This window comes from Phaethon aethereus (assembly GCF_964289735.1).
Source record: "Phaethon aethereus genome assembly, chromosome: 5".
Classification (NCBI taxonomy): domain Eukaryota; kingdom Metazoa; phylum Chordata; class Aves; order Phaethontiformes; family Phaethontidae; genus Phaethon; species Phaethon aethereus.
The window spans coordinates 71,973,089-72,000,904 of record NC_138579.1 but is presented as its reverse complement, the minus strand read 5'-3'; the positions used below and the strand labels follow the sequence as shown (position 1 = coordinate 72,000,904).

The window sequence follows — 27,816 nt, the reverse complement described above, 5'->3', positions numbered from 1 at the left end:
CCACCCGAAAGCTTCCTGCTAGACATCACAATAGTTTGAGCCAAGCAAGAAGTTGGATCGTCCCAGCTGAGGAGACTGGTTTAGTCTAACACCGTACACCGTGGACCCGACACACGCTGTGCCAGGAGACCCGCCTTTCGCTACGCTGGGCCCCCATCCTTATGTCCGGGAGGGGCTTGTGGCCGGACGTGCCTCCTGCAGGCATGGGAGCTGCGCCGCAAGAACACGGGGATGCCCATGCCCAGGGCATAAGACACCAGGGTTGCAAACTGTTCAGCCACGAACCGCCCCAGCCCCAGAAGTGTTTCTACTTGCCCTGACACAGCTATCTGTGTAAAGGGGGGGAGGGAAGGGGCAAATCAGGACAAACGGCCCAATAAAAGCTGTCAGGCTTGGGCCACAGCTGGATTTCCAGGCAGCACAGGGGACAGAGTGGGTGTTTAGTTTCATAAAAAGTTTCCAATTCAATTCCATGTTTTATTGCCATTCTCCAGACCCCAGGTACCCGATTTTGCCTAGCTGCTGTGTGCTATAGACCCCTTTAGCTCATCTTGTGCTTGGACAAGATACTTCAGCTCTGCTCCCAAACACATAAACCCAACTGAAAAAACCAAGCGAACAAACAAAAAGCCCAGGTTATTCTTCACCTCTTCCAAAAACACTATGAATTCAAGGCCACTGAATCTCCACACAAGGTTTCAGATAAGAGCAAAAAGATCCCGGTCTCCATAGCAGACACATCACACCCTACGTAAACTTTTCCAAGGGCTCAGAGCTGTCCTAACTACACCGGCAGGCAACACTTGAACCGCCACGTTTCATGGAAAGCAGGGGTGTTTGCGCAGAAGACAGAAGCTCTGATTGAGAACACAGCTGCACAACACCCTCCCTCGAAAACGGGGGCAGGGAGAGAAGCTGACAGCCCCTTAGTCCCGCATCAGTCATTGGATCGTTGCCTTGGATAAACAAGCCTGAGACAACCATATCCAGTCCCTGCTCCTGTATCTTTGTCTAGACCTGGAAAGGAGAGGCAGAGTTGGATGAGGAGCACAACATCCCCCAGCAGCAAGCAGCTCACAACTGTCCTAAGTCACGAGAAAGAGTTCCTGGCTAATGATGTTCTTCCCTGAAGGGCTCGGGAGCAAGGGGGAGGCAAAAAGAGCGTTTAATGCAAGGAGCTCAGCCCGACCTGGAAGGGAGGGAGACAGGAGCCCACTGTTCCATCACTCACCTCATCCTCCTGCTAAAACACTGCTGCAGAGACTCCCACTGCAAACAGGCTCTTCTCCAGGGGCTCTCCCTCTACTCTGGAAAAGCTACGAGACATCCGACTCCAGAACACGGCCTTCACCTCGGCTCGCTCTGCTGCTGTTACGATGGCACGACGTGCTCACTGCAGCTTGCTAGTGCGAAGGAGCCTACTGGGAAATAGCCTGAACCCCTTCCACCCCCACCCCCTAAGAACATAACTAAAAAATACCGACCCTTTTTTAATCAATAAATAAGGAATCTTGTTACCACAACACAAAAACGAAACACGTTCAAAGTGCAAATTACTGTCGTCAAACTGGGATGCTCCTCCTTGCCTCTCCCACGCAGGGCTCCCGTAGCCCCCGGGCCTCTCCAAGCAAACATGATCTATGAGCCAGGGCGTTCCCTCGACTTCCTGCCAGAGCTGGAGCAGAGGAGCGCGGTGGGGAGAGGGACGTGCGCTGTTTCACAGCTCACCCTGCTGAGGGGGCCTAAAGTGCCAAGCCAAACTCCCAGCCCCGGGAGGAAGAATGAGACTGCAAGGACCCGAGTGCAGCGATGCATAGAAGTTGGGACCAGGGGCGAGTGGGAGTCCTAAGAAACTTGTCCAGAGCACATCAAATGCTTTCTAGTTTGCAAGTGGGACCACGTCAAGGAGCCAGAAATGCATCTGCTTTGGGGTAGAGCGAAGGGTTTCAGCAGTCCCCCCCTCCCTCGGAGAAATCCGTCGCTCAATCCAACTTGCTCTGGTAATGGCAGCATGTGCCCCTTTCTACAAAGGAGCGGTGGGAGAGAGAGAAGTGGTTGGGAAAAAGGATGTGCTGTGATCCACGCTGGAGGAGAGCAGACCCTTCGATTATTTACTAGTATTGTAAGTTTTGTTTAACTTTTCTCTCTTTCAGTAAGTGTCTCTCTTTTTTTTTTTTTCCTTTTAAATACAGCGTCCAAACTGTCCCAGCACCCACGTGCTCCCCGCCCACTAGGGTCCAGTGGAGTCTGAATCTTCAATGAGCACCTCCGTGGTGGCTCCCAGGATCTCTGTGTTCATGACCAGCCCCTCCGGGTTTGTACTGCTGCCGCTGCCCACAAAGAGCTTGCCGTCAGCCACCAGGCTCACGCGCTCTGCCCCACCACAGTATGTCTTCGGCATCCCATCGGGGCTCAGCAGCAGGCAATCTGCCGGGGCAGCACTTCCCAGGGGGTCCGGAAGAAGGGGAAGGCCCTGGCCATCGGTGGGAGGTGCAATGGCTTCAGGATTAGTGCCCAGGATGTCGGTGCTGGTGATCAGGGCACCCGCATTGGCAGCCAGTGCCTCAGCAATAAGCACTTCCGGGTGGCTCTTGGCTTTGTGGGCCACGACACTGTCCTTCTTCTCAAATTTCTTGCCACAAATGTTGCAGGAGAACTGGTAGAAGGAGTCCGCATCGTGCTTCTTCATGTGCCAGTTGAGGGAAGCCTTCTGCCGGCAGGTGAATCCACAGATCTCACACCTGGGAGGGGAGAAGGGGGAAGTCACAACAAAGGGACATCCCCACACATCCTGCTAGGGACAGCAGGAGCAAAGAGGCATCCCAGGAAAACAGTAGGGGCTCACTAAAACAGGGTGTCACTGTAGCTCCAGCTCTTCCAGTTTTATTTGCAGAGAGCTTATGTTCCTCAGATCTCTACTGAGACACTGCCTCAAGGAGCAGGTGAGACACGTGGCAGCTCAAACACTCCTACAGGCGTGCATTTGAAAAGAGCTGGGACACCAAGAACAGGTTCCAGCCCTGGCTTCAGAGCTGCCCCTGCTCTTGGTGCAGTCCAAGAACGGGTGTATCCAAGGGTCCCTCAAAGTAGGGGAGCAAGAGACAGGCAGAGGTACTCACTGCAAGGGCTTCTCGCCTGTATGGATCATTCGGTGCACCGCCAAGTTATGAGAACTTTTAAACGCCCGGGCGCAGTACTCACAGATGTAATCTCTTTGATCTGAAAAGCAACACCAGTTGGAGCATTACTCTCCCGTAGACCTGCTCCCTTTCCCAGCTCTCACATGTCGCAAGTAAAGCCGCCCAAGAAGCAGCAGAACTAGAAGCGCTGGGCGGCGGGCAGGCATAGCAAAGGAGGAGGTGTCCCACAATACACCACAGCAGCTGATCCGGAGAGTTAAGGCGTGATTAAGACTCTCCTAAGAGCTAATTACCCATTCTGACCAATACTGAGGGGGGCTGGCCAATTAGGGTAATGCTTGGCTTGGTTTATTCCTCTACAGAACCCCTGAGTGATACTTGCCAGGGAGTGAATTAAAAACTCTATAGTCTATTTGTTTCATTTCCTTAAAAGACTGTAATCCTGAAGGAAATAATACCCTGCTGCTGCTCCTGCAAATCTATGCCACCTGCCTCAGCTTCACTCTCCCCAGAAGTCCTAGAGGCTTTTCTATTTTTCTCCCCTCTCTGCTCACTGACCCGAGGAGCCTGTATCTATTTCCCACCTCCCTGTACCTGTGTGATGTTTGGCATGGCGCAGGAGCTGCTTCTGGAGTCGGAAGAGCCGACCACAGGAGGGATGAGGACACACGTATTTTTTCTTCAGCAAGTGCTGGTACTTTATGTGATGCTATAAAGGAAAAGTAAAAGGTTGTAGACTCTCTCTTTACATGGCTAAGAGAAGAGCTGAGACACATTGACCTCACATGGCCCCTCAGCAGGCCACCAGACTCCAGTCACTGACAAGACACCCTTATACCATGAACACAAAGGCTTTGATCACCATTGAGAGAAGACAGCCAAATGAATGTGGGCATCTAGCAACAGGACAGGTACAGACACACATGTGGCTACAACTGGCCACAACTGACTAAGTCCACCAAAATGACAGTGTTAGAAAGGAGTGCTTCAGTGCCAGTGGAGGATTAGCTGCCTGTTCCAAATGGCCCTTCCCTGCCCTCGCACATGCCATTCAGGAAGTGAAAAGTCTCAACCAACCTGCAGGTAACGTGGGTGAGCCAAGACTGTGCCGCAGCCTTCCATCTCGCAGCGGACATACTGTATCGGAGGCTTCTTCCTAAGAAGGCAGTAAGGAAATGGGCAGAGTGCTTAGTGGTTAGCTGACGCATCTGAAGCCAGGACAGCAGCAAGATACATGAGTGTGAGTGCAGCTCAGTGATGCGAGAGCACGGGATTACTGCTCCGATATTCCTGTTTGGGCTATGCTGACAGACTCAGTCCAAGCATTCCTTCCACTCCTAGCACTACTTGAGGGCTCTCCCCAGAGCTGAGAAAACCCCAGGAGAATGAGAGTTCCCAGAACCTTACTGCCTGGCAATGCCAGGCTAGGGATCAACTCAGGAAAGGGGCGGGGAGGGGGAATGCTGGTTCAGTTGGAAGCAATCAAACCCACACCAACAGGGAAAAGGGGGAAGGAAAGGAGGGAAGTCAAGGCATGCTGCTATTCCTCCCTGCTTTAAGTAAGATTTCTATACTGTGCGAGAGAGATGGCTTTGAGACAATCAACATCTCTGTGTAGGACACAAGGGAAGCAAGCTTTCAGAACAGAACCGAGTAGAGGGGATCGCTTACCTTCTCTTGGGCAGCCTTGGGCTCTTGTCATCCTTTCTCCTCCTTCCCCTCCTGTAACAGGGTGACGGAAACAGAATTGAAAGAACCCTCTTTACACTGGTAGTGGGCAGAGTTTGTGAAGTCCATACTCTAAAGCAGCAAGGAGCACGCTCTAAGAAATACTACAGAACTCTCCCACACTTTTAGGCCGAGAAGTAACACTGCACATGGCAAGTCAGCTACCTGCTCTGGATCAAAACACCTGAAGAGTTTCTAAGGAAATGCTCTTGTAATAGATGGGCATGTTCCCTAAAGAAGTTAAAGTAACCAGGCCTCCATGCAAATTGTCCCTGCATTTTGGAGAACTGCCGCATCACGCAGAAGACCGCTCCCTGTGGAGCTGTGTTCCCCGTGTTTCTGGCACCTGGAGGACACACTTTTCTGCATGACATTTGGTGGCATGTGGCAGACCTCAAATCACCCTGCCTCTGCCAACATAGTCAGGCTGTGGCTGCGTGACTACCTGCTAGGTCTAGCGTACAACACATTTTGAGCGCGGTTGCCTGGCTCAAATGCGTCTCAGCCCACCATTCACAACTGTGCAGATATCAGTAAACAGGCATCAGACAGCCACAGCCCAACAGGCTGCGGTTGGAACTTACCAACCCTTCTTCCTCTGAGGAAGGCATATTTTAAAAAGCCCTCAACCAGGCACCACACACTTCCCATTTTTTTCTTTTAAACCAGCAACTGTCCAAACAACTTGTGACCTTTCAATTAAATTAATCCCTTTCCAGGCTGCACATCAGCACATGAGATTCTGCGCTCATGAGTTTCTGCTGCAGTCAGTTAGCAAGCTATCGCCTCATTAACATTAACTACAAGCACTAGGATCAATCAAGCACAACTTGGAGGCAGATTCAGAGGAAGGCAATGTTCTTGAGAAATAAATGCTTCATCTGGTTTGCTCTCACAATCCCTCCCATTTCATAATGCATTTTTTATAAACATGTAGTTTTGCCAAACAAAGCCCAGAATGGATGGTGCACCCTCCATCCTCTGCTCTGTTGGGTAACGTTTCCATACCACGTGAAAAACATCAATCTGCATGACTAGGAAGGATGGGATTAATGATCTAGCACCTACTTTACAGTCCTCTGAATTCACTTAGAGCAGCTTATACACCCATCAAGACAAAAACTATGCTCTTTCTGAGCAGACCTATGCTTACATGTAAAATGCACCCTCCCAAGCAACAGCTCTGCCCTGAACATCATGCCTGCTTGATCATATTGCTACAGAGACACATACAGTAGATTGATGGAAGTCTTTCCTAGACTGTACTGAGACATTTTTATTGATAGCAAGACCATGCCAGTAACATGCTGAACGGGCACTCAGCATTCAAGCCAAGCCTTCGGGAGAGGCACAGGTTTTATCACGCACAGAAGTAGCGTCTGATCCAAACAACACGGCCACAAGCCTCAGAAAGCCATCTCTAACAGAGGGAAAAAAGTTCTCAAAATACCAACATCCTTACTGCTCTCCCATGTAAATCAGCTCTGCAGCAGCTTAGAAACAGCAAGAAAAATAAAAACGAAGATGTGCAGAGCCCCCCCGCCGCAGACCAGCAGAGGGAGTCCCACTTGTTCCAATTGCTCACAGAGGAGCTGAAGTACCAAAACCGCCTCCCCCCGCCCGGCCCCACCCCACCCACTATCCCAAAGAACGACTTTGACACAGACACATAAATCCAATCTACCTCAGCTGCCAGAAGGCAAGCTTCAGGGTTGAGTTCCAGTGACAGCATACCCAAAGGCTCCGAGTCCCCACCCAAAGCACTAGTGACTAGTTAGCAAGGGTTTGTTCTTACTTCTCCAGAACAAGGGAGACCACAGCTGTTCTTCCTGAGCTCTGGTACGTTAGTCCCACATGTACAAAGAGGACATTTACCAGACGAGATGTACAAAGTATTCCCGTGTCTGCCTTTAGGCACACAACAGAAGAGATGTTGCCTTCTCAAACTGGCTTTCTAATACAGTCTAATCCACTTCAGACATCACAACAGAAACCAATTTTTTTTTAAGAATGCTCTAAAGTATTTCACACTGTGCAGCCATATCCAGGTAGGCTGACTAAACCACAGTACAGAGAAAAGAAACTCAACTTAAACTAAATGAAAATACCAACTCTTTTATTTTTCCTTGCCAAACATGAGCAAGATACCAGGAAGCAGGACTTCTACCAGAACAAAAGGTTCTGCCCTATTGTCTTTCAGGCCCAGAGGAGGAGAGGGGAAGCCAACAACAAAACACTGCTGTACACTAGCAAGAATGCCAAATACACAATAGGCACTGCTACATATAACTGCAGAGTTTTACTCACTTCCTTGGTGGTTCTTCATCTTCCTGAAACTCACTCTCTTCTTTCACTTCTACTTTAATCTCTTTCTGTTTCTCTTTTTCCTCCTTCCCCTTGCTAGCTTTTCTCCTTTGCTTTGGCGCTTCCCTACAAAGATACAAATACAACGTATTACTCCAATACTCTTCCTGTTGTCTGCTTTTTACAAAGATTTAAGAAAAACTGGATAGAAGCTCAGGTCTATTCATCAAGTCCCACTTCTAAGCAGAAGTACGAACAAGGATTAAGGAAGAACCTGGAAGCCAGCAGGGCTCTAAAGGCTTTAGTCCGTTAGAGAAGAACAGTCCCGACAGCTGTAGGCATTATTTAGGAAAACACTGCGTCCAACAGGAGCCATTCCACCTTAGCGACTAGCACAGGTTCTTTGGGTCATATTAAGCTCATTCAACTAAGTTGTCACAATTTTATTTTTGTCTAAAAACACAGTAAGTACATAATCCAATATACTTCTCTAGATGGGGCTTGTACGTTTCATCTCTTGGATCATCTTTGAAAGGAACTTCTTCCTCACTGATGAGCATCTCCTCCTCATCATCACTGCTGGGAGAAAAGGAGAAGAGAGTACTTTAGCAGCAGTAGCTTGAGCACTACTGCAAGAATATTCATGCGTCATCCCCTAGGATGGGAAAGACACTACTACACAGCACTTTCTCATCCAGCAAGACTGGGGAAAGCTAACAGCTTGCGCTGACTAAGGAGCATGATGACAGCCAAAACAGACAGGCTAGGCAGAGCAGTCTCCTCTTGTGAGCCCGCCTAAACTACAGGATCTGCTCTGAAGGAATAGCACTACCAGGTGAAATGCCCAGATCAAATCTCACTATCCGTTTCTCCGCAATACCTCCCGTCATCTGCAACCCAGACTGAAAAGGCAAAGGTCTGGGACTGAATGAAAACAGTGCTACTATCCGTCCCATAGATCCTTTCACAGAAGCATTTATTTTTTAAAAAACTCAGGCCCTTATTTTCCCTTCTTGAGACAACAAATGGGAAGAAATACCACAAAATGAAGTTTCCTACCTGATTCCAGCTGGAGACTGATGCTCTTCTGTGACCTCTGAAAGGAAAAGTCACCATTAGGTTTCAATCTGTGTTCGCTGCAGTGAGCTCATCTGTCTCACGATACCTCCGTCGAACATGCAGTGCCAGGAGTGCTGGTGGCAGAAGGTACTCATGACCAAGAAGCACCACGCCTGTACCAGCCACAGTCTGCATACAGCTCACAAAGTTATGTCCACATCCAGCTCCCTTCACATGTTCCCAAAGACCTGACTATCTCCAGGCACTTTCATGCCAGGGCTTCCCACGTACCGTATTCAAGCTGGTCTGCGTTTGGCTCCGACTTGCAGACAAGCTGCAGGGAACCGGTCTTGGATCTGGAGGCACGTGAATTCTCGGTGTCACGCTGGCGGGCGGCAGCGGCTGACCTGCTGCTGCGCCAGCTTCTGCTAGGCCTGGCTGTGCTGACGGGAGGGCCGTGGCCGAGGACGCTGGAAACTTCCTCCTCTTCCTTCTCTTCTTTGGGATCTGAAACACCCATTGCAATCTCTTTAACGATAATAAAAAGCATAAATCCCATGATTAATCCACACTCCTATCTGTAGCACAATGCGGAACAGCGTAACTGCCCCTGCTGACCCTGACGGGAAAACCACTACCTCTTGCAGATGCGGAGCACAGCTCTGCCGAGCCAGCCGGGACACGCCCCAGGGCCTTACCTCGGCCAGCCTTCGTTTAAAACCCCCATCACACTTCCTACTGCCTCCCAGTAAAGGCGCAAATATTTAAAAACAGCCTATAAGCTTTTATCGGAGGGAAATGTAAGATGGTTATTTGCTGGCTCTGATCTCCCCTAAGCACTACAAGATCGACACTCATAAACCTCAGCAACCTGCTTTATGAAAGATTAGCTTCAAAATTGGACGACATTAAAAGTCATGTTTGCAGAGTCCCCCCAACACATATTTAATCAGAACTGTACACCTGGTAATAACCCAAAGGAATCTGAGCTGGATGTTTCTGGTCTTACGCTAGAGCAAAAAGCATCACAAGCACTCTTAGCCCAAGGTCTTTGCAGTCATTTATAGCTTCTATAGGTGGTTTCTTTTTGGCTGATCTCCAGGTATGTTTTGGCAAGATAGCAGAACTGACTGAAACGTCTATGTGAGCAAGTTCACTCCTTAAAAACTAAAATTCCCGAGTACAGTTCACTTGATCTCACTTTTTGGTGCTTGCTGTGACAGCGGGCCTTACAGTGAACTCAAATGCCTCTTCAAATTTCACAACCGATGTACCGAAGAGAGTAATTCCAAGCAGCTGGCTATGCTCGGTCCTCCAGGTTTGCCACTGCTTTAGCACACAAAGCCACCTGCAGCGCTCCGCAGGGCCTGCGCTCTAGGCTAAGCTCTAACCCACGCCTTTTCACCCGAGTACATTAAAGCTGCTGTCTAGTTTCAGGTGGGTTTCTGCTGCCCAAGCACCAGCCAGCAGCACCACTGAGATGCCTGGGAGTTTATCAAGCATGGGCTGGCAGTCAGTGGACAGTCCTCTAAGGACTAGCTGAGGAGCAGCTCTGCTATGCCGGGACTCCCGGAAGAGCACGCTGCACGTCCAGAGGCAGCAGCGTGCCCTGGCAGCAAGGGACGCCGCAGCATTCTGGGCGCCCTTCTCAGGAGCACAGTCGGCAAGCAGAGGGACACTGTTAATCCCCTTTACTCGGCGCTTGTTAGACCACATTTGGATGCCCCCTCCAGTTTTGGGCTCCCACCACAAGAAGGTTGTCAACATGTTTAAGCAAGTCCAGAGGGGACCACCAAGACAGCTGAGGGCTGAAAACACACAACCTGTGAGAAGAAGCTGAGGGAAACATGCTTCTTCAGCCTGGGGAACCGAAATCCCTGCGTGGACACAACAGCAGCCTTACAACGCACAAGGCAGGTTATCAAGCTGCCCAAACCTCCTCGTTGAGGGGCACAGCAGGGAGATATGGGGCAGTGGTCATCAACTGAAACGGGGAGGTCTGGATACAGGAAAAGGATTTTCCCCCAAGAGAACAGTCAAGCACTGGAAGAGGGGCCCAGCAAGGCTCTGCAGCCTCCACAGAAACACAGAATGGTTGGGGTTGGAAGGGACCTTGCAAGGCCATCTAGTCCAACCCCCTGCAGCGAGCAGGGACATCTTCAACCAGGGCAGGTTGCTCGAAGCCCCGTCCAGCCTGACCCTGAATGTTTCCAGGGATGGGGCATCTACTACCTCTCGGGCAACCTGGGCCAGGGGTTCACCACCCTCAGTGTGAAAAATTTCTTCCTTATATTTGGTCTGAATCTGCCCTCTTTAAGCTCAAAACCATTAGCCCTTGTCCTATCGCTACAGGCCCTGCTACAAAGTCTGTCCCCGTCTTTCTCCTCAGCCCTGGCAGCTGCAGGAAGGTCTCCCCGGAGCCTTCTCTGCTCCAGGCTGAGCCCCCCCAGCTCTCCCAGCCCGTCCTCCCAGCAGAGCTGTTCCAGCCCTCGGAGCGTTGCTGTGGCCTCCTCCGGCCTCGCTCCAGCAGGTCCGTGTCTCTCCTGTGCCAAGGGCTCCAGAGCTGGATGCAGCCCTGCAGGGGGGTCTCCCCAGAGCGGGGCAGAGGGGCAGGATCCCCTCCCTCGCCCCGCTGGCCACGCAGCTTTGGGGGCAGCCCAGGACATGGTTGGCTTCTGGGCTGTGAGCGCACGTTGCTGGCTCATGTCCAGCTTTCCACCCACCAGCCCCCTCGAGTCCTTCTCCATGGGGCTGCTCTCCATCCCCTCATCCCCCAGCCTGTGCTGACACCGGGGCTTGCCCTGACCCAGGTGCAGGACCCTGCCCTTCGCCTTGTGGAACCTCATGAGGTTCACATGGGCCCACTTCTCAAGCTCGTCCCTACCTGACCAGAGGAAGCCCTGAGCAACATGATGTGAACTGTGCCGAACCCATGTTAAGCAGCAGGTGGGGCCAGAGATATCCTGAGGTCCCTCCCAACCTGAAATCTCTAATTTTGCACCAAGCTTTTTGAACCAAATGATCCTTTTACTTCTAGCATGTGGTTTGCTTTGCGTGACTCATCCCCCAATCCCTGATTAACAGGGTATTAATCAATATTTGATTGAAAAAAATCTGACTGGAATACAGGATGTGAGGCGTCACAATTTCATTGTAAAACAGCAACCAAGCCGATGTCTTCATGTATAAAGCCCACTGCATCATCAGAGCATGAACTACGCCTTCTTTTTGGCTTCCTGGTTTAGCAGATCTGAAGGTGAACTATGACTGCTTTACATTTTCAATCCCAATTGTTAACATCCTCTTTTTTTTTAATGCTAAATCAAATCTAATGACACTTGAAACCGTTCTCTAGAAATTCCCCGCTCAAACACTAACGTGCTACCAGTGTTAGCACACACTGCTGCTCTTGAAAGAGGCTTATTCCGTTGGACGATCAGGCATTCGGCCGATTTCTTAGCAAGAGCTAGTATTTTAAAGATTACTTACAGAGTTGAAACAGACCTCCCTTATAATACATTTCTACAAAGCACACCACTCACCTAGCGATTTTGCTTAATTTCTCTGAAGTGAAGGTGTTTAATAAGCCTTTCCCCATGATTTCTCCTTTATACTTCTTCCTCTACTTCAGCGTGCTTGTCTAACAGATTCATTGCATTTTTACATGCTGTGAATACCTACGTACCTCCAAAAAAACCCGTAGTTAGGAGAAGCATCAAATACTTACTTTGCAGAACTTGTAAAGCAATATAGAGCTGTTAGGTGAAAAATCCTTATAATTCTAGATCCTCCCAACAGGGGACACAGGCCCCTGTGCAAGGGTCAGAGCTGCACAAGGACCCTTGTATCTGCAAAGTATTCAGCTGCACTAGCAGCTGCAATCGGCACTCACCACAGCTTTGCCTGAAATCTAAAACTGCAAAAGGCAAGTCCTGGATTTTTAATAAATTTTATGTCTCTCTCCCACACCCAAATGTCTTTTTTCCTTCACAAAAACAGCTTTCTGATTAATCCAGCCTGCCTCTCAAGAAAACCAAAACAACCACCACCAAACCAAAATTAAAAAAACAACCCAAAACCACCAAAAAACCCCAGTTATTTCTTCCTCCTGCTGCTTTCTTGTCTAACACACCTGACATGGCATTAGAGGTAATCACAAGCCTGTTGCTGGAGGTGTTGCAATTTTAACTGTTTGAGGATTCCTCCCCAAACCTCTGGTGCCAGGCAGGAAGTGATAGGACTCACATCTGCATTTAGGTTAGGAACATGGCTGTCCTTGTCTCTCTGTATCGCCAGTGGAAGGACCTTGGAGATGCCTACCTCTCTCAGTTGACTACACAGGGACCTTAACGGTAATTTTCAGTCCTGTCTTGGGTACCACACTTAGCCTGGTTAAATCCAGGCCCTGTGAATGAACACAGCGTTAACCCCCTCCTCTCACAAACGCCTCTACACAGAAAGCCACACTCAGTTAGCAGGATTTGGCTAATGGCACAAAGCAGCAAAAGAAACAAAATAGAGGGAGTAAACTGCTACTACAGATTGTCAGGTTCTGCTCTTCCACCAAAAAAAAAAAAAAAAAAAAAAAGAGATGCTCCTTGAATCTCTTGAGACTGAGACATAGGAAAATTTTAAATTAGAAATGCAGTCAATTCTGCATTTAAAACTGTATAAGCTTGTCAACACCACCAGCTCTGGCTAGACGCAATTTCTCTGGAAGGTTCCTGTCCTCCCAGAAGACGCACGGAAAATGGATTATAGGCCAACATCCTGTTATTTCGTTGCAAGCATCAACAGTGGTGATGGACAGCGGGTCGTAAGAACTCAGACTCCAGGAGGACAAAAGAATACGAGACACAATAGGTATGGAGGCACCACCAGTGCAAAGCAAAAAGAGGCACTGCACATTCGCTCGCCAGATCATCTGCTGCAAAACAAGCGATGTGCCTTCCTTCCGGCAGAGCCTGCTGGCCACTCGGCACGTGCCACCTCAGACTAAGACCCGGCGCTGCTGTCCTTCACCCGAATCCCATTTCACAGGGAGGGGGCAGGAGAAGCCACGACTTCGCAAAATGAGTCCGCCAAGAACTGCCCCCAGGCTCACACTCCCCTGCGGCTCTCCAGTACTGATGCTAATCATTATCCACCTCATCCCGTTGCGTCTGCAGAGGTTAGTTTCGGGAACTGCGTGGATGCCTGTATCTTACAGCAAGTCAACTCAAGAGAGGTGGGGAAAACCCATCTTCTGAAGATCCTACCAATCCCTTTGATCTGTTGGCTCCTGGGGTTCTTCCTCCCTTGAACCCTCCCTTAAGAAAGTCACTTAATGATAAACAGCTCTCATTCTGAGGTACCTTCACCATTCTGCTGATTCCTCCCAACATCCTGTAAACTTAAGCGTCCAGGGCAGAAAACACATAGATTTGCGTGATGCTACACATGAGGCATCAAACGTCCTGTAATCTTAAAATTTGTGAAGTGAACACCAGTCACTGGGAGAAGGGACAAGGAAAGGAAACCTAGGAGGAAACTAGCTACAAAGCTGTAGCTCTGCTAGAATTGTTTAGACAACCAAAAGGCAGGGCTCTGGGCACTGCTCTGCTGCTTAACATAGCTTACCCCGTAACACTCCATCTTCACTCGGCAGACTACAGCACACTAGTCGGCACAGATGCCCATTTCAGACGTGCAGCAGAAACATATCCTCATTCACACTCTAATTCTGCCCCTGGAGCACTGCATGCAGGGTTACCGAAACGGCGAAAGCATCTCTGTCTCAGAATCCATATAATATTTTTCTATATACACCAGCGTTGCCACAAACTGAAACAAAAGGGATAAATACCAAAGTTTGTCCACTATCTCCTAGGCCAGGAGACAAACGCACACTTACGAGTCTCAATTCCTCCCTATATCATAAATCCACTTTGCAGGCAGGATACTCACAGGAAACCACGGAGACTGGCACTCGCCTTTTCTCATGCTTTGTTTCTTGCTTCAGCTCACAGCCACACCACTCCCCGGCCTCACGGCATTTTCTTTACAGGAGACTGTTCCAAGAACAGCGTCCTTACTGCTTTTTTACATCACTAGATGCAGCGAGTGTTAAGAGTGTGCCTGGGTAACTGACAGCAAGCCGACATGGGCCCGAGCAGTAAATACACATATCCCACAGCCAACGCCTCCCCGAACCTTTTTCCAAACACTGAAGGAAAAAAAAGTCTTGGGCACATATCAATTACTCATTGCAAAGAGCAGAAAGGGAAAGTCCAAACCAGCTGCATTTACTTCCTGAAGAAGCAGCAGTAGTTCCTTCACCACGGGACTTGCACGATCATGCTGTGTCTGTCCACTGCTCTCCTTCTACCCCTCTTCCCCGACAACGTGCAGATGCAGTGGCTATGTTGCTCTGTATTTTGGGAAAGATAAGCAGGCAGCCTGAGAACGGAGACCCGAATTACCATTCCCCACAGGAAGGGTGCGCAGAAGTAACGCTAGTACAGATGCCATTTTGCAAAGTCGGCAGCGCTGCCGGGAGATACTGGTGTCCTCGGGTTGCGCTGGGGACGAAGGATGGAAGCCCTCTGGAAGCAGAGCTTCCTGCTTCTGCTGCTTACAGCACAACTTACGAAAGGCCGGTGTATGCCAAGTCCACAACTGGTGCGTTGCTATGCACCAGGCCGGCTATACCGGCAGCTCGAAGAGCCGCTCAGCTACTCTCAGGACTGGGAGTAGTTTGGTGCTTCACAGCCACACCTGTCCCGGCGTCCCAGCTTTCATTTACGGACCCTTTCCGCCCGCAGCTCAGAGATGAGCTTGTTGCAATAACAGATCCCTCTTTTTTTGACACTACAACAGTAACAAATACCCATGCCACTTTATCGATCCTTAATGTATAGAAAAAATGAAACTTTTAACTGTTATGAATTAACAATTACTAATAAGAAATTTTCTCAACTTTATCAAGCACTTGAAAGCATCTTACTAACCCTGCAAAGCAGACACTTTCAGAAAATACCCATGTACAATTAAGTGAAAGGAAAACAAACTATGAATTACTAAATTACAAAACAACTATTATAAAAATAAATGCACCACAACATATATATATCTCAGACTGCAACTTAGATTAAACGACGGACAAGGCACTGAACATACAATTTTATAATGGCACAGACAAAAATGAAACTTGGGAAAAAATCCTACTGTAAACCTCTACCCAGATGGCTCCCTCCCTGCTTCCCTGCCATCCCCATCAAGAGCTGCGAAACCGTGCACACAGGGCACAGGAAAATCCTTGTAGGAGTCAAAGTAGATTTGGGCAATCCAAGTTATTTAAATTTGGCACATTTTTTGTAAGGTTTGATTTTAAGTAATGACATTTCTCTCAAAACACTAACAAAGTCTCACGGGAAAGCAGTCGTTACCAAAGCAGCATGAAGCTTTAAGAATACAAATAACGAAGGATAATGCAAGTTATCTACACTACCAAACCATTTTGTACAACTAGAGTCTTAAAGTTCTCCATCTTTTTTTAATCTGTGAAACCTTACAGTTTTTGTAGCAGTTCAAAGTGGACTGCTACACAGCAGCCTTGTATTTCCCACTCATTTCCCCCCGCAGCCCTTGAAGAAACCTGCTCTCTGACCTGCCCTCTCCTCTGAGGCTTCAAAAATCGCTGCTTGAAAGCCACTGTGGTGGGAAAATAGCCACCCTCACAGTGCATTACAGTAGCCTCACATGGGAAGACCAGGAAAAAAAAAGAATGTATCACAGGACAGATCACCAAGATAGATATTCACACATGTGGAAAACTAACAAAAGTATTCCACACACGACTGTTTCTAACACATGGTTTCTACAACCATGTGCTGAAGAAGTATGTAAATACTGCTGGCATCATCCCCGAGCCCACACTGTGCAAAAAGACTCTGATTCAAGAACGGACTTCCAAGGAGGTGACTCTCCATGCACATGGCACTACATCTCTTTTGATCACAGCTTGAAGTAAATAAAGGCTTCATGTGGCCCTGCTTTACCTCTCCAACAAACTTCTTTCCACCTTTTAATAGCGCTACTACACATCTGCAGTATGTGCACTTAAAGAATTACACGGGGTCTCATTCTTATCATTGCAAAAAAGCATCAATACAAATGTAAAGTCGCAAGATGAAAACGTGCAAGAAAAATAACTTGCACAAACAAGTGTCCACATCGAGTACGTTTCAGCTGCGTGACACAAGCAGAGCAATATCAGACACAGAGATTCAGCGATCTGAGTGTCCGTTCATGGCATATTACACCTGCACAAACCCTTCCAACCCCACCCTCTTTCTTCCTACTGCATGAGGAGCAACCTTCTTGCAGCCTGCAGCTCCAAAGCCTCCAAGACAAAGCACACACGTTTTGGGAACACAGCGAGGCAGGGGCACTACCACTAAGCACAAACCTGGCACCTTTATACCCAGCCACGACTCCAACACTCCCTCCAGAACAGCTACACAGCCTGTTTTTTTTCAACTGTAATTGAAAGGTTTTGTTCAAATGCTGAAAAGTGGTTACTAAACAGCAGAGGTAAAAATCTTACCAAAAGGTAGACAGAGACAGAAACTGGTTTGGGTGTAAAATTGAAATCAGAGAAGCAGGTTTTGTTTGACTGCTAACATGACTTTAAGAGTCGTGGCAAGCACTGACTTTTCAACCCAGTGATGGAAGGACATGAAGTGTACTCATTAAATCTATACTCCAATAATTAAAATTATTCAGGCCTAACTAAAATTAAAATTATTTCCACAAGAACATAGAGTATCATGGGAAGTCAAATGTGAATTATACTACACAGTCTGACTCTAGCTACATGAACTCATTTATAAACTGAGATTAAACGGTTTACTTATGTAACTAATATTTCTACAGAACACATTAGGGAAATACTGCAATTGCATGACTAAGCAGACAAGACAGGAAATACAATCGGTACGGCTGACTTTGCAACTGCCTTCATGCACACTAGCATGGTAACAATCACATACTAATTCTGACACAATACACACCTTCGACTTTAACCTTCCCATAATCTTCCCATCAGACCTGGGCAGTCAGACCTTTGCGCCTGCGCTCCCAAGACGACGAGCAGAAAAGCCCTCTGATCCCATGGTACTATAGAGAAGAACGTAAAACTTGGCGAGACGCTTCTGCTGTTACAGCATCTCTCTTACAATCGATGGCACAAATTTAGCCGTGATTGCACCCATCACCTCTAAGCTTTCTTTACCAACAGCAACACCAGTGATTTTACTTCAAAATATAATCCCAAACATAAGGCAACAAAACTTACTGAACAAACTTTGGTGCAGCAAGTTTTTCATTTGTCCGATAGACACACAGGATGCGTCACCAGGTATGCCTCGCTTCCAGAGGCCATTTGCCCTGTATACAGAGGCTAACAGTTATGGCTGAGCTTATGCAAATGTAATATTCTAAACTGGATTTAGTATTTTAGAGTAAAGGATAATAGTACAATGCAAATCACCACGCAGAATTAAATTCCATGTCAGAACTCAGGCCAATAAATGTCAGCAGTTTTACTGGGTTTCTTCCTCCACCCAGCTCCATTCAGGGGTTTGGAACGACAAATGGTATTTTACCTTCCAGAATTACAGAGGACTCCTAGCTACCAAAAACACTGCCATGCAAGGAAAGCTGCAGTTTGCTTACACCTGATTAGGCTTCTTCAAACATTTAATGCTAAAGGCCAAGAAGCAGGGAGCAGGAGGGAAGCTTCCCTCCTGCATACTGCATGACCTGCCCGAAGAAAACACTTTATTCAGTCTGTTTCCATGTCTTCCCCAGTAAGCACAAGCGTGCAGCTAGGACTTCATCCAGCATGCAGCTGGGACACAGAAGCACACCTTTCTCACTTCTGCATTTTTAAAGACTAAAAGACAAACAAGAAACAAAGAAAAATCACTACGGCAGATCTCCTTTGGACTGGAAGCAATCATCACTTCTCAGTGCCAATTTCCATGCAAACATTCATGCCATCTATTTTGGCTGCAAATCTAATAATAAAAAAAAAAAAGAGCCCAAGACATTTATTAAATACTTTTCCACTCTCACATTCAAGGACAGATGAATATCTCAGAGCACAAAGTTAAAGTCTAAATTGGCTAGAGTACAGAGAGCCACCAGACTTGGGAAGTTTCAGACTGACATTTCCAAGTACATCCGAAGAAACTGGGGTAAAAATGGGACTATTCTGACTGTTTTCCACCCCTATCGCATAAACATTTCTGCTTAAGGGTATCCAAAACACTGAGAATCACCAAGATGTGATGTTAACACTATACGCATATTAAGTGACAACGCCATGCCTTTTTACACGTTTCAACAACTTTGCTTTGACCTAAAAGGCCGAAGCTCTGACAATACTCTGCCCACCCTTTACACAGTTAAGAGGTAAATGCACATGAGTGGGGTCCATCCTACACGCACATTGATTAATTTTGCTTTGGCCTGCAAAAATACACTTCGCCAACTAGAACTGTGATGGATTTCAGCGCCCAAATGGAATAAAGCTATAAACTTGTAGGGAAAAAGCTAAAGAGTTATAGGGTTACAAGAATAAAGGCAGCCTTCAAGAAACAAATGCCTGCAAACAAGAACTGAACAGCTCCAGCAGAAAGGTGAGTTCATTTGCACAGGTGTATGACCTTCTTTCCTCACTATTTCATTCTGTGACAATTCTCTAGTGCCAGATCAAAACCAGCACTACACAAAGCCTTTTACTTGGAACTGTTTCAGAAGTCATCACCAGGTAAGGAGCAAAGCCCTCCAACTTTTTTTTTTTTTTTGGTACAAGAAACTGTTAAATAGATGCAGAGAGTTCACATAGTTTGCACTGGAAGAACAAAAGTTCTGCTCCTGGTTGCAGCTCCCCACAGTTGGGGCTTTCTTGACTAGACCTATTAAGCTACTCTCTCCCCTTCAAAACTTTTCTTTTTCATCCCTGAAGACGTAAGCATAAAAAATTCACCATCCACCAAAGGTAGAAAAAGATGAGTGTAAATATTTGAATACTCTTATTTCCACATATCTTTCACATGTCTCTTGAGGACCTACACCTGCAGTTGTGACAGGAGCAGAACAGACCCTGAGCCCAGGTTTTGCCAGCTACTCAGGACCACCGTGTAACAAGAGCTGTCAAACTGCGGTGCAGTGTGGTCTCAACTTCTGATAGCTATGTAATACCCTAGTGGTTATTTGCAAGAATGAGCTTTTGCACATCGGGCACGTGCGAACATCAGCAGCAGCTTATCGCAGTTCCACAATCTTGAGAAAGACCTTGGAAAGAAACTGCACATCATGAAGCCACAAAATATTATTTAAAAGGAAGATCCAACAGATGTTTGGCAATCTTTGTGGGAAAGCCCTGACTTTCTGCATGGGATACAATAGTAGGAGGGAGTATTTCAGCTCTTACCTTTACCAGCTGTTTTATTTGCGCACCTGAAAAAATACAAAAGGCAAGCATAAGAGACAGCTTCTATGGCATGGCAGCAGAAACAAGAAACTGAATGCTGTCGAGAACAAGCCCTCACTCCCAACTGCGGACAGACTCACTGCCGTCTTCTCAGATCACTGGTTTCAACCCCTGGTTTCATACCTGTTCGCTGGTTTCATACCAACACGGACTATTTCGTCCGGAGAAAACTTAGGGGAACTACAACAATACATCAGCAAACGCCCCGTCACGCCCATAACAGCCGTGTCCACGCCAGACGGACTTTGTCGTTAGAGCAAGGCAGATCAACTACCAATGCTCCGAGCACACATGTGCACGTGGCTAGCCTCCTACTCCAGAAATAAAGCAGCAGCGAGATGCAGTCATCTCCTCACGGGAAAACAAACCCCGCCACCTCCTTCGCTGAGGCTTTTGGCATACGGAGCCAAAACAAGCCGGGAAGGCGGCAGCTGTCCCCGGGGACGCCGCGCAGCAGGCGGCTCAGGCAGGAGGCACTCGGGGTTTCGCTTGCAACCGAAGGCACGCCGGCTGCGGCAGGCGGGGCGGCCGCGGGCACGCAGCCCTCGGGACACTGCCTTTCCTGGGCAGGGACCGGTGGGGCCGGCCCGGAACAAAGAGGCGGCGGCGCGGGGCACCCCGCGGCTGGAGGCAGGCCCCGCGGCCTAGACGCCCCTCGAGCGGGACGGGGGGAGAGGCCGCTCGGCCGGGGCCGCCCGCCAGCCCCCCACCCCCGGCCCCAAACCCGCGGAGGGCGGGGGCCAAGCCTGGCGCCGCAGGGCACTCACCCGGCCCGGGGGGCCTTCTTGGCCGCGGGCGGCGTCTCGGCGGAGGGTTGCTCGGCTGCGGGCCGGGCGCCGGGGCTGCTCCGCCGGCGCCGGGGATACTCGGCCTTACGGCGGCGGGAGGCGGCGGCGGCGGCGGCGGCTCCCCCCGCGGCCGAGGCGGCGGCGGCCGCCGCGGCCCGGCCCCGCTCCCGGCCGCCCCTCAGCACCCGGCTGCCGCCGGACTCCTCCCCCTGCTCGGCGACGGGCAGCGGCGGACGGCGGCGGCCCGAGGACGGCGGCCTCTCTGCCACTGCCGGCGGGCCCTGGGCGGGCGGCTGCTCCTCGGCGCCCCCCGGCTGCTCGGTGCCCGCCGGCATCAGGGCGGCGAGCGGTGGGGCCGCGGCGGCTGCTGCGCGCTCCTCCCTCCCGCCCGCCAAACCTTCCCCCGCCCGCCTCAGCCGCGCCCAATCGCCGCCCGCCGCCTACCTTCACGCGGGGCAGAGAAACGACCCACCTCCTACCCGCACCCGCCAATCCGCGGGCGGGAGGCGAGGGATGGCCTCGCCCCCCCTCCCCCAGTCCCGCCTCCCCTTACTCGCGGCCCTCCCGCCTTGCGCGGCCGCTCGCGCCCCGCCCGGCCAATGGGCGGCCTATCTGCGGCGGGGCCCGTCCCTCCGCTGCCGCGCGGCCAACCAGCGGGCCGCTCCCCGCGCGCCCTGTGCGTGCGCCACGCTGCGCAGGCGCCGCTGTGGCCGCCGCGCTCGCTCTCCCGCTCCCCCCCCGGCCGGCCCAGCCGTGGCGCCCGCCCGAGCGCGGCCCCTTCGGCTGCGGCTCCGCCGGCCCGCCGCCCGGCCGCCGCCCGGCCGCTGCCCGGCCCTCGGCACGGCCGGGCTCCCTACCGCCGCCTCTGCCTGCGCCCCTCCGGCTGCCCCCGGGTCTCCTCGCCCTGCGGGCGAGGCCTGGCAGGGGACGCCGCTCGCCCCCCGCCCCGCGCGGCCGCTCCCTGCCGCGGGGCTGCGGCGCCGCTCGCGGTTCCGGTGAGGCCTGGCGGCGGGGTCTGCTTTTGGCTGTTGCTTCTCCTTTAAGAAAAAAAAAAAAAACGCCCCGTCGGGCGGCGGGTGAAAGTCGGTGACAAAATGGCGGTCGGCGCAAAGGGGGCGGACCTCACGGCAGTCGCTCCGCCCACTTCCGTCTAGCCTTCGCGCATGCGCGCTGCCTACCGGGAGATGTAGTTCCTAAAGGCGGTGGGACGGGAGCGGGCTGGCCGGAAGCGGCTGCGGGGCACGCTGGGAGCTGCGGTCTCCCTTGCTCCGCCGGGGCGGGCCTGCCTGCGGGGATGCCCCTGCGGCCGCCCGGTCTCAGTGGCAGCTGAACATGACCGCTGCGTCTGCTGCCTGCGAGCGGGCCACGACCCGCAGGGCCTGTGCCGGCATGGCCTTCCACGCTGCCCGCCTTCACCGGCAGCATCTCCATGCCCTGCTGCAGGCCCGGCCCAGCAGTGGCACTGACCTGCACCCAGAGTGGTGGGGCAGCAAAGGGAAAATGGACCAAGCACCAACATACGCTCATGAGCTCACCTTCCCTGCCAGTAGCCAGGCCTCTGTGCCAGTGCTACAGCCGGCGACCCCACTAGGCCTTCCAGCAGAGCCTGGGAGAGCAGCTCTGCTGAAGGACCCGCTGTTGTCATCTCCAAACACCGAGTTACCTCCCCAAAGCAAAACTTTCACAACACCTGACCACACGCACTCCCTACAGAAGAAGCACTGTCATATAAGAACCAAACAGAGCACAGAAGCTTCAGGCCCACGAACACTGAAGCCACCACCTTCAAGCAGTTTTGTGTCCCAGTCTCTACTCCATCCCCTCCACCCAGTGTCAGGACTAGAACTGCAAACTGGGGAATCCCAGTAGCTGGGTATGCTCTCAGACCCGGCCAGATCCATCCTCGTAATTGCTGAGGCTGCCTCAAGACCCAGAGAGCAACCTCCAGAACTTGCCGCAGATCCTTTGGTGAGCTCCAGTGCAGCTGCGATGCTTTTGGAACCAAGGACGTCCTCTGGATCTCAAGAGCTGTCTCTCTCACTGGATGAAGTGGTTACCTCAAGTCAAATGCCCCCTCTGCCAATGGTCTTAGAACAGCTGCTCTCATCCCGCTGTGAAAGTGTCCCCTCACCCCACCTTGCCAACCGTGGGTTCTGACTCATCCAGCTGGAAGCCAGGTGTTGCTTTCGGGGATGAGGGTTGTCGCTATGATTCTCTGGAGAGGACGATTTGGCTGATCTTACCTACCATTTTAGAACAGAAGAACGAGAGATTAATACTTCCATGTCAGAAAAAAATCCATTCTTTCCCTCAGTTCTTGAAAAGATTGGTTGGATTTAATTTAATTCCATTCCAGGAGTCAACAGGGAGTCTCACTGATCAGTATCTGGATCAAAAACCCTCCTGCTAGAGTTGCCATGCCCTTGCATCCTGTCTTGGACAAGCTGGTAAAGAAAGCGTGGCAGACACCCCACACCATTCCTCCTGCGTCAAAGGAAATTGAGAGAAAATACATCCTCCCTGAGGATGCGGTCGGTTACGTCTCTCATGAGAGCGTGGTAGTCGAGGCATCAGTGGCGAGGGAGAAGGCGCGCCGGGAGCATGGCACTGCACCCTAAAACTTGGAACTGCAACACCTGGATTCATTTGGCCAGAGGCTTTACCAGTCAGCAGCTGCAGCCCTTCGTGTGGTGGACTATAAGGTCTGCATGGCCAGAGGGCAAGTTGCGCTCTGGAAGAAAGTGTCTGCGCTAGCAAAACACCTTCTGCAGGACCAGCATCAGGCCTTCCAGGCCATCGTTCTCGAGGGCATGGACATGGTCAGGCGTCAGGTGCGAGCAGCCTTTGACGCAGAGGATATGGTGGCAAGAGCCGCTGCCTCAGGGGTGGATGCCCGGCAGTCTGCTTGGCTGCACGCCTCCAGCTTCCACGAGGAAGCCCAAACAAAGCTCAAGAACTCACCCTACACAGGGGAGAATCTCTTTGGGGAACAGGTGGAAGCTACTTTACAAAGAGCCAAAGAAAGGCAGGCCACGCTGCGCTTCCATGAGGTTGGTGTGCTGCCCCTTGGCCACCTGCAGCAGGGTTGGGAAGGGGAAAGGTCCTCTGCATAAGCTGGCTTTTGTGTCCACTGTTTGTTTCAAGGGTGTGCAGTGCCCTTCTGGGAAGGCTGCTCCACCAGAGTAGCAGAAGGAGGTGCTCTTCATCCCCTCTCCACAGACAGCAAAAATAAAAGAGAATTCAAAGAGCCTGAGGCATTTAGCTGGTAAGTCATATTTGGTAAACTGATACCCATCAGTGAGATGACTTGTTCTGCCTTTTATTTCCTCCCACTTTTGAGTTTCAAGTCCTAAGCTTTATTACATATGACTAGAAAACAAAAGCGTGTCCAAATCTCCATTCCTCAATTCCGGAGAGTAATAAACCATCTTATTGTGGAGCACCGCATACAGTCTGATTCCTCTTGGCAAAGACACCGGGCCGTGGGGAGGAGTGCATCCTAACGCGAAAGTTAAAGAACCAGAAAAGTTCAAGGTACTCACACAAGGATTCCTTCTGTCCCTTCCAGACCAGGGCAAGAGGCTGCCGATTCAGCCTCCTGGAGAAGCTGTGGCAGTATGCTTTCTCAGCAGCAGACGTTTTTAAAGGCGGTGTACAGACTGTCTCCGGAGTTGGTTACCTGCGTGGTGTGAGGCTCATTTGCAGCACAGAGACAGTTTGGCTGGCTCTTGCTTTTTGATGGTCCAATGTCAAATCTGTTAGTTTTCTTTCAATTTAGATGTTTCTCTCTCTCCTCAAGATGGAAATCTCAGCAAGAATTTAAGCAATGTCTGCTACAGCTGTTTGCATTGTAAGTGGCTGAAAATATTCTTTCTCTCCCCAAGGACTTGTCTAGCTGGAAAACTGATTGACATCACTTTCAAAACTAACTGTTCTGCTGCAGTTAACCCATACTCGCTGCTATGAAATGACTTTGCACTTATTCTTAAGTAAAATCAATTTTATTTCACACTAGAGAATCTTGATGTGAGAAGTTATTCTCAAGTTGCTCTCATGACTGATTTCTCCCTTGTAGGCAAGGCATGGTGTTGCTTAATTCTTGTTAAAATAGGTCAGCTAAACCATCGCAGAAAAACAGCTCAGATCAGGGCCCAGCTCAGGCATTTGCATCCGTCGGGCTTGTGTCTTATAATGGGAAATTTTATAATATGAAGTTACAGCTCCAGGTGCTTGTTTGCACTAGGGCTCACATTATCACTGGAGGGGGAGAGTAAATCACTGAGAAGTCTAAAAATAACCCCAAACCTTCCGCAGACAGGAAGGTTCTGTTATTTGCAGAAAGGGAAGTGTCTGACGCAACGATCCTGTCTTGAAGTAGCCATAAGGGAGCGATACAAGCAGCGCCTCGTCTTGTCTTTTGGGTAGCTCTCGGTATTGCTTGTCCTGAAACGTATCATGGGACTCACAGCTTAGTGTCCCACGTGGCTTTCCCCGAGATGGCACCCTGCTGGATGTCGCTACTGTGAGCAGATAGCAAAAGAGCTGTCACCAGCGTGGAGCTGCACTAATTAAGTGAACCTTGGCATGCCGGCGTGGTACAAAGGGGCTTAATTCAACCCCGTTACACCCTGACAGCGCAGATGGGATCAGCAATGCGTGAGAGCGGGTGGCCGAGACCGCATCAGCTTGACCTGCGCAGCAAGCGTTCATTCCTCAGCTGCGCAGGGTGCTGCAGCTCCCACTGCGCGGGAGTTAACAGACCCCGGAGAGGGTGGACTCGGAAGGGGCAGGCTCAGCCCAGCCGCCGACAGAGCCTGCGGGTGCCCCTGAGGATGTTTACGGGTCCCGACTGCAGAGCCCCTTCCAGGTGGCGCAGGAGGTGTGGCAGAGGTGAGACATTGCAAGAAGTGTCGCACGCCCATGGGAGAAGCAGCAGGCAGCCATGGGCTCTGGCTGTGCGGCTCATAACTTTTGCTCTCAAGGCTTTTTTAGCATGCTTTGAACCCCCAGGTAGCCTGAAGTCAGAAGGAGCCTAGCAAGGATGCAGCGAAGCTTGCAGGCTTGCGTGAGGCTGCTAGCCAAGGTGTCCAAGATGTTATCGATGCTCCTACAAGGTGATGCTGCCTCCAGCCACCCAAGCAAGAGCACAAAGGACACGTCAAGCCACGTGCAGCCTCCCCTGCATGTGCCATCTGGGATTAATCACCACACCCGGCTCTCACAAGAGTGGGGCAGGGGTGTTGCGATGGGATGATAGACCAGCCAGGGGGAATGCACCGGCAGCAGCGTGGGGGAAAGCCCCTGCACAGCAGGTTGGAAAAGCAGCTCTGGGGGAGAAAGTGGAGCTGGAGGGTTGTGCTGGGACAGAGGGAGCATCTTCGTGCCACGCTCCCCTGCCATGTCATCCTAGATGTTTACACCTCAGCACTGGGGCGTTTTGATTGCAGGCATCATTGCACTGCTGTCTCCTGCTGTTCCCCTGTCCACTGGTGCAATGAATATGCCAGTTCTTTACTTCTCTCTGCCACAGCAGCCTCTGCTTCATCCCCCCGCCCCAGATTACTAACCAGTCCCCTGTTCCAACATGCACTGACTGCTCTCAGCGGTGCCAAAAGATTTCTGTGCTAAAAAGCCAAGCTAGATCACCCTCATAGGAGCTGGGCGTCGGTGGAAGCACCAGGGATAACAGCAGTACCTGTGGGTCTGCCTTCCCAAAGGCTCCTGCACAGTGAGGGACCCGTGCCCGCGTCTCAGGGGCAGGCAGACTGCCATCTCAACCTGTGCCTCTGCCAAAAACACTCGCATTGCTCCCGCTTCCAGACACGCATTCAGGTGCTCGTGGGCTTGTCGCCTGAAATGGCTGCACGGGGTGCCCAGAGGCTGCAGCAGTCTGGCAGGAGAGAAGCAGGAAAGTCCCAGGGGTAGTGATCTGGTTTACCCACCAGGTCACTGCTCCAGTCTGCTGCCGGGTCTTGTGCCTGTGCAGCGACGTGCTGAGCGGGCGTATCCCAACGCCTGCAGCGTCAGGGCCGAGCTGTGCCCAGCCGCCGCATGTGGCACCTCTGGGAAACTTTTAAGTGGCCCAAAACATTAATGCAGGGAGCGCGCAGCACAGCCACCAGCTTCGGCAGAGCCGCCGCCGCCAGCACTGCTGCAGCGAGCCAAGTCCTTGCTGGCTCTAAGCAACACGAAGGGATTTGCTGTTACCTTGAAATCCAAGACGAGGCTCCAGAAGCATCCCCCCAAAAGACGAGGCTGTGCTGGAGCCTGCCGGCACGGCAGGTCCTGCACCTGCCTCCATCACACTGACACAAACACATTTCCACCCAGCGCGGGGATGCCGTCCCTCGGCACCTGCGGCCGGTGGCTTCTGGAAGGGGCCTGGGTCTGCAGGACACGTGCGCTCCGGCTTCCAGCCGAGAAGCCCAAGGAGCTCCGATGTTTTTATGGGTTGGGAGCTCCCCAGACAACCTGCTGGCCAGTTTCTTCCCTATCCAGCCCCAACCCAGGGCTGCTCTTGGCTCCCCTTGCCCCAGCCTCCGCCACCACTTTCTGCCAGCTGCCTGTCACACGCGGTGCACGCTGCAAAACCCACAAAGGAAAAACCCTGAGCGACAAACCCCAGCCCTGGGGGGGCGGAGGCGAGGCTGGAGAGCGGAACCGAAAGCCTGCGCCGTCCAGCCTGCCATCTCGCCACTCTGCAGGCACTGCCACAGCCCCCCGGCCGCTGGGACCCCATGCTGCGGCAGGATGGAGGATTTAGGTAAGTTGTGCCCCTCCGCAGCCAGTCCCGCACCAAGGCTTGGTGCGGGGTCGTGCCTTCGGCTGACCAGGGAAGCCTTGTCCTTCCTCCACCTCAGGGTCGGGTGGGGATGCTGCAGAGGTGGCAGCAATAGAGCCGCACTCCCTGCGGTGCCTCCCCCGTCTTAGGGGATGAACGGGGCCCGAGAGGCCGAGCGAGTGCTTGGCTGAAAATGGAGAGCGCTCGAAGGCAGGAAACGGGCTGTGGCAGCGATGCAGTCCTGGCTGCACGCAACAGGGGCCCGAGGGTGCGGCGCGACGTCCAAGGGTGCCAGGAGTCATCCCTGGCCCGGGGTAGCGGAGACAGGGTCGGGGAAGCAGCCGCGCTGCAGGGGATGTCCCCTGCTTCCCTGACGAGAGGGCAGCGAGATGCCGAGGGACGGCCGAGGCGGCGAGGTAAAAGCGGAAAGAGAAAGCGCTTTGCCCTCCCTGTGGGAAGCACCGCTCTGGGCGC

General features: G+C 51.4%; 1 protein-coding gene across 1 annotated transcript; it reads right to left on the bottom strand.

The window, feature by feature from the left end:
* Positions 1-1,798: 1,798 nt before the first annotated feature.
* On the bottom strand, positions 1,799-21,038 carry ZFP91 (ZFP91 zinc finger protein, atypical E3 ubiquitin ligase). The gene is made up of 11 exons (XM_082000420.1): positions 20,541-21,038; positions 19,714-19,739; positions 8,523-8,738; positions 8,232-8,268; positions 7,659-7,751; positions 7,176-7,298; positions 4,812-4,862; positions 4,218-4,296; positions 3,735-3,849; positions 3,120-3,219; positions 1,799-2,741 (listed from the first exon to the last, which is right to left on the bottom strand). The coding sequence occupies exons 1-11, from the start codon at positions 20,894-20,896 to the stop codon at positions 2,231-2,233; spliced, it is 1,707 nt and encodes a 568-aa protein (XP_081856546.1). The 5' UTR covers positions 20,897-21,038; the 3' UTR covers positions 1,799-2,230.
* Between the last annotated feature and the right edge of the window lie 6,778 nt (positions 21,039-27,816).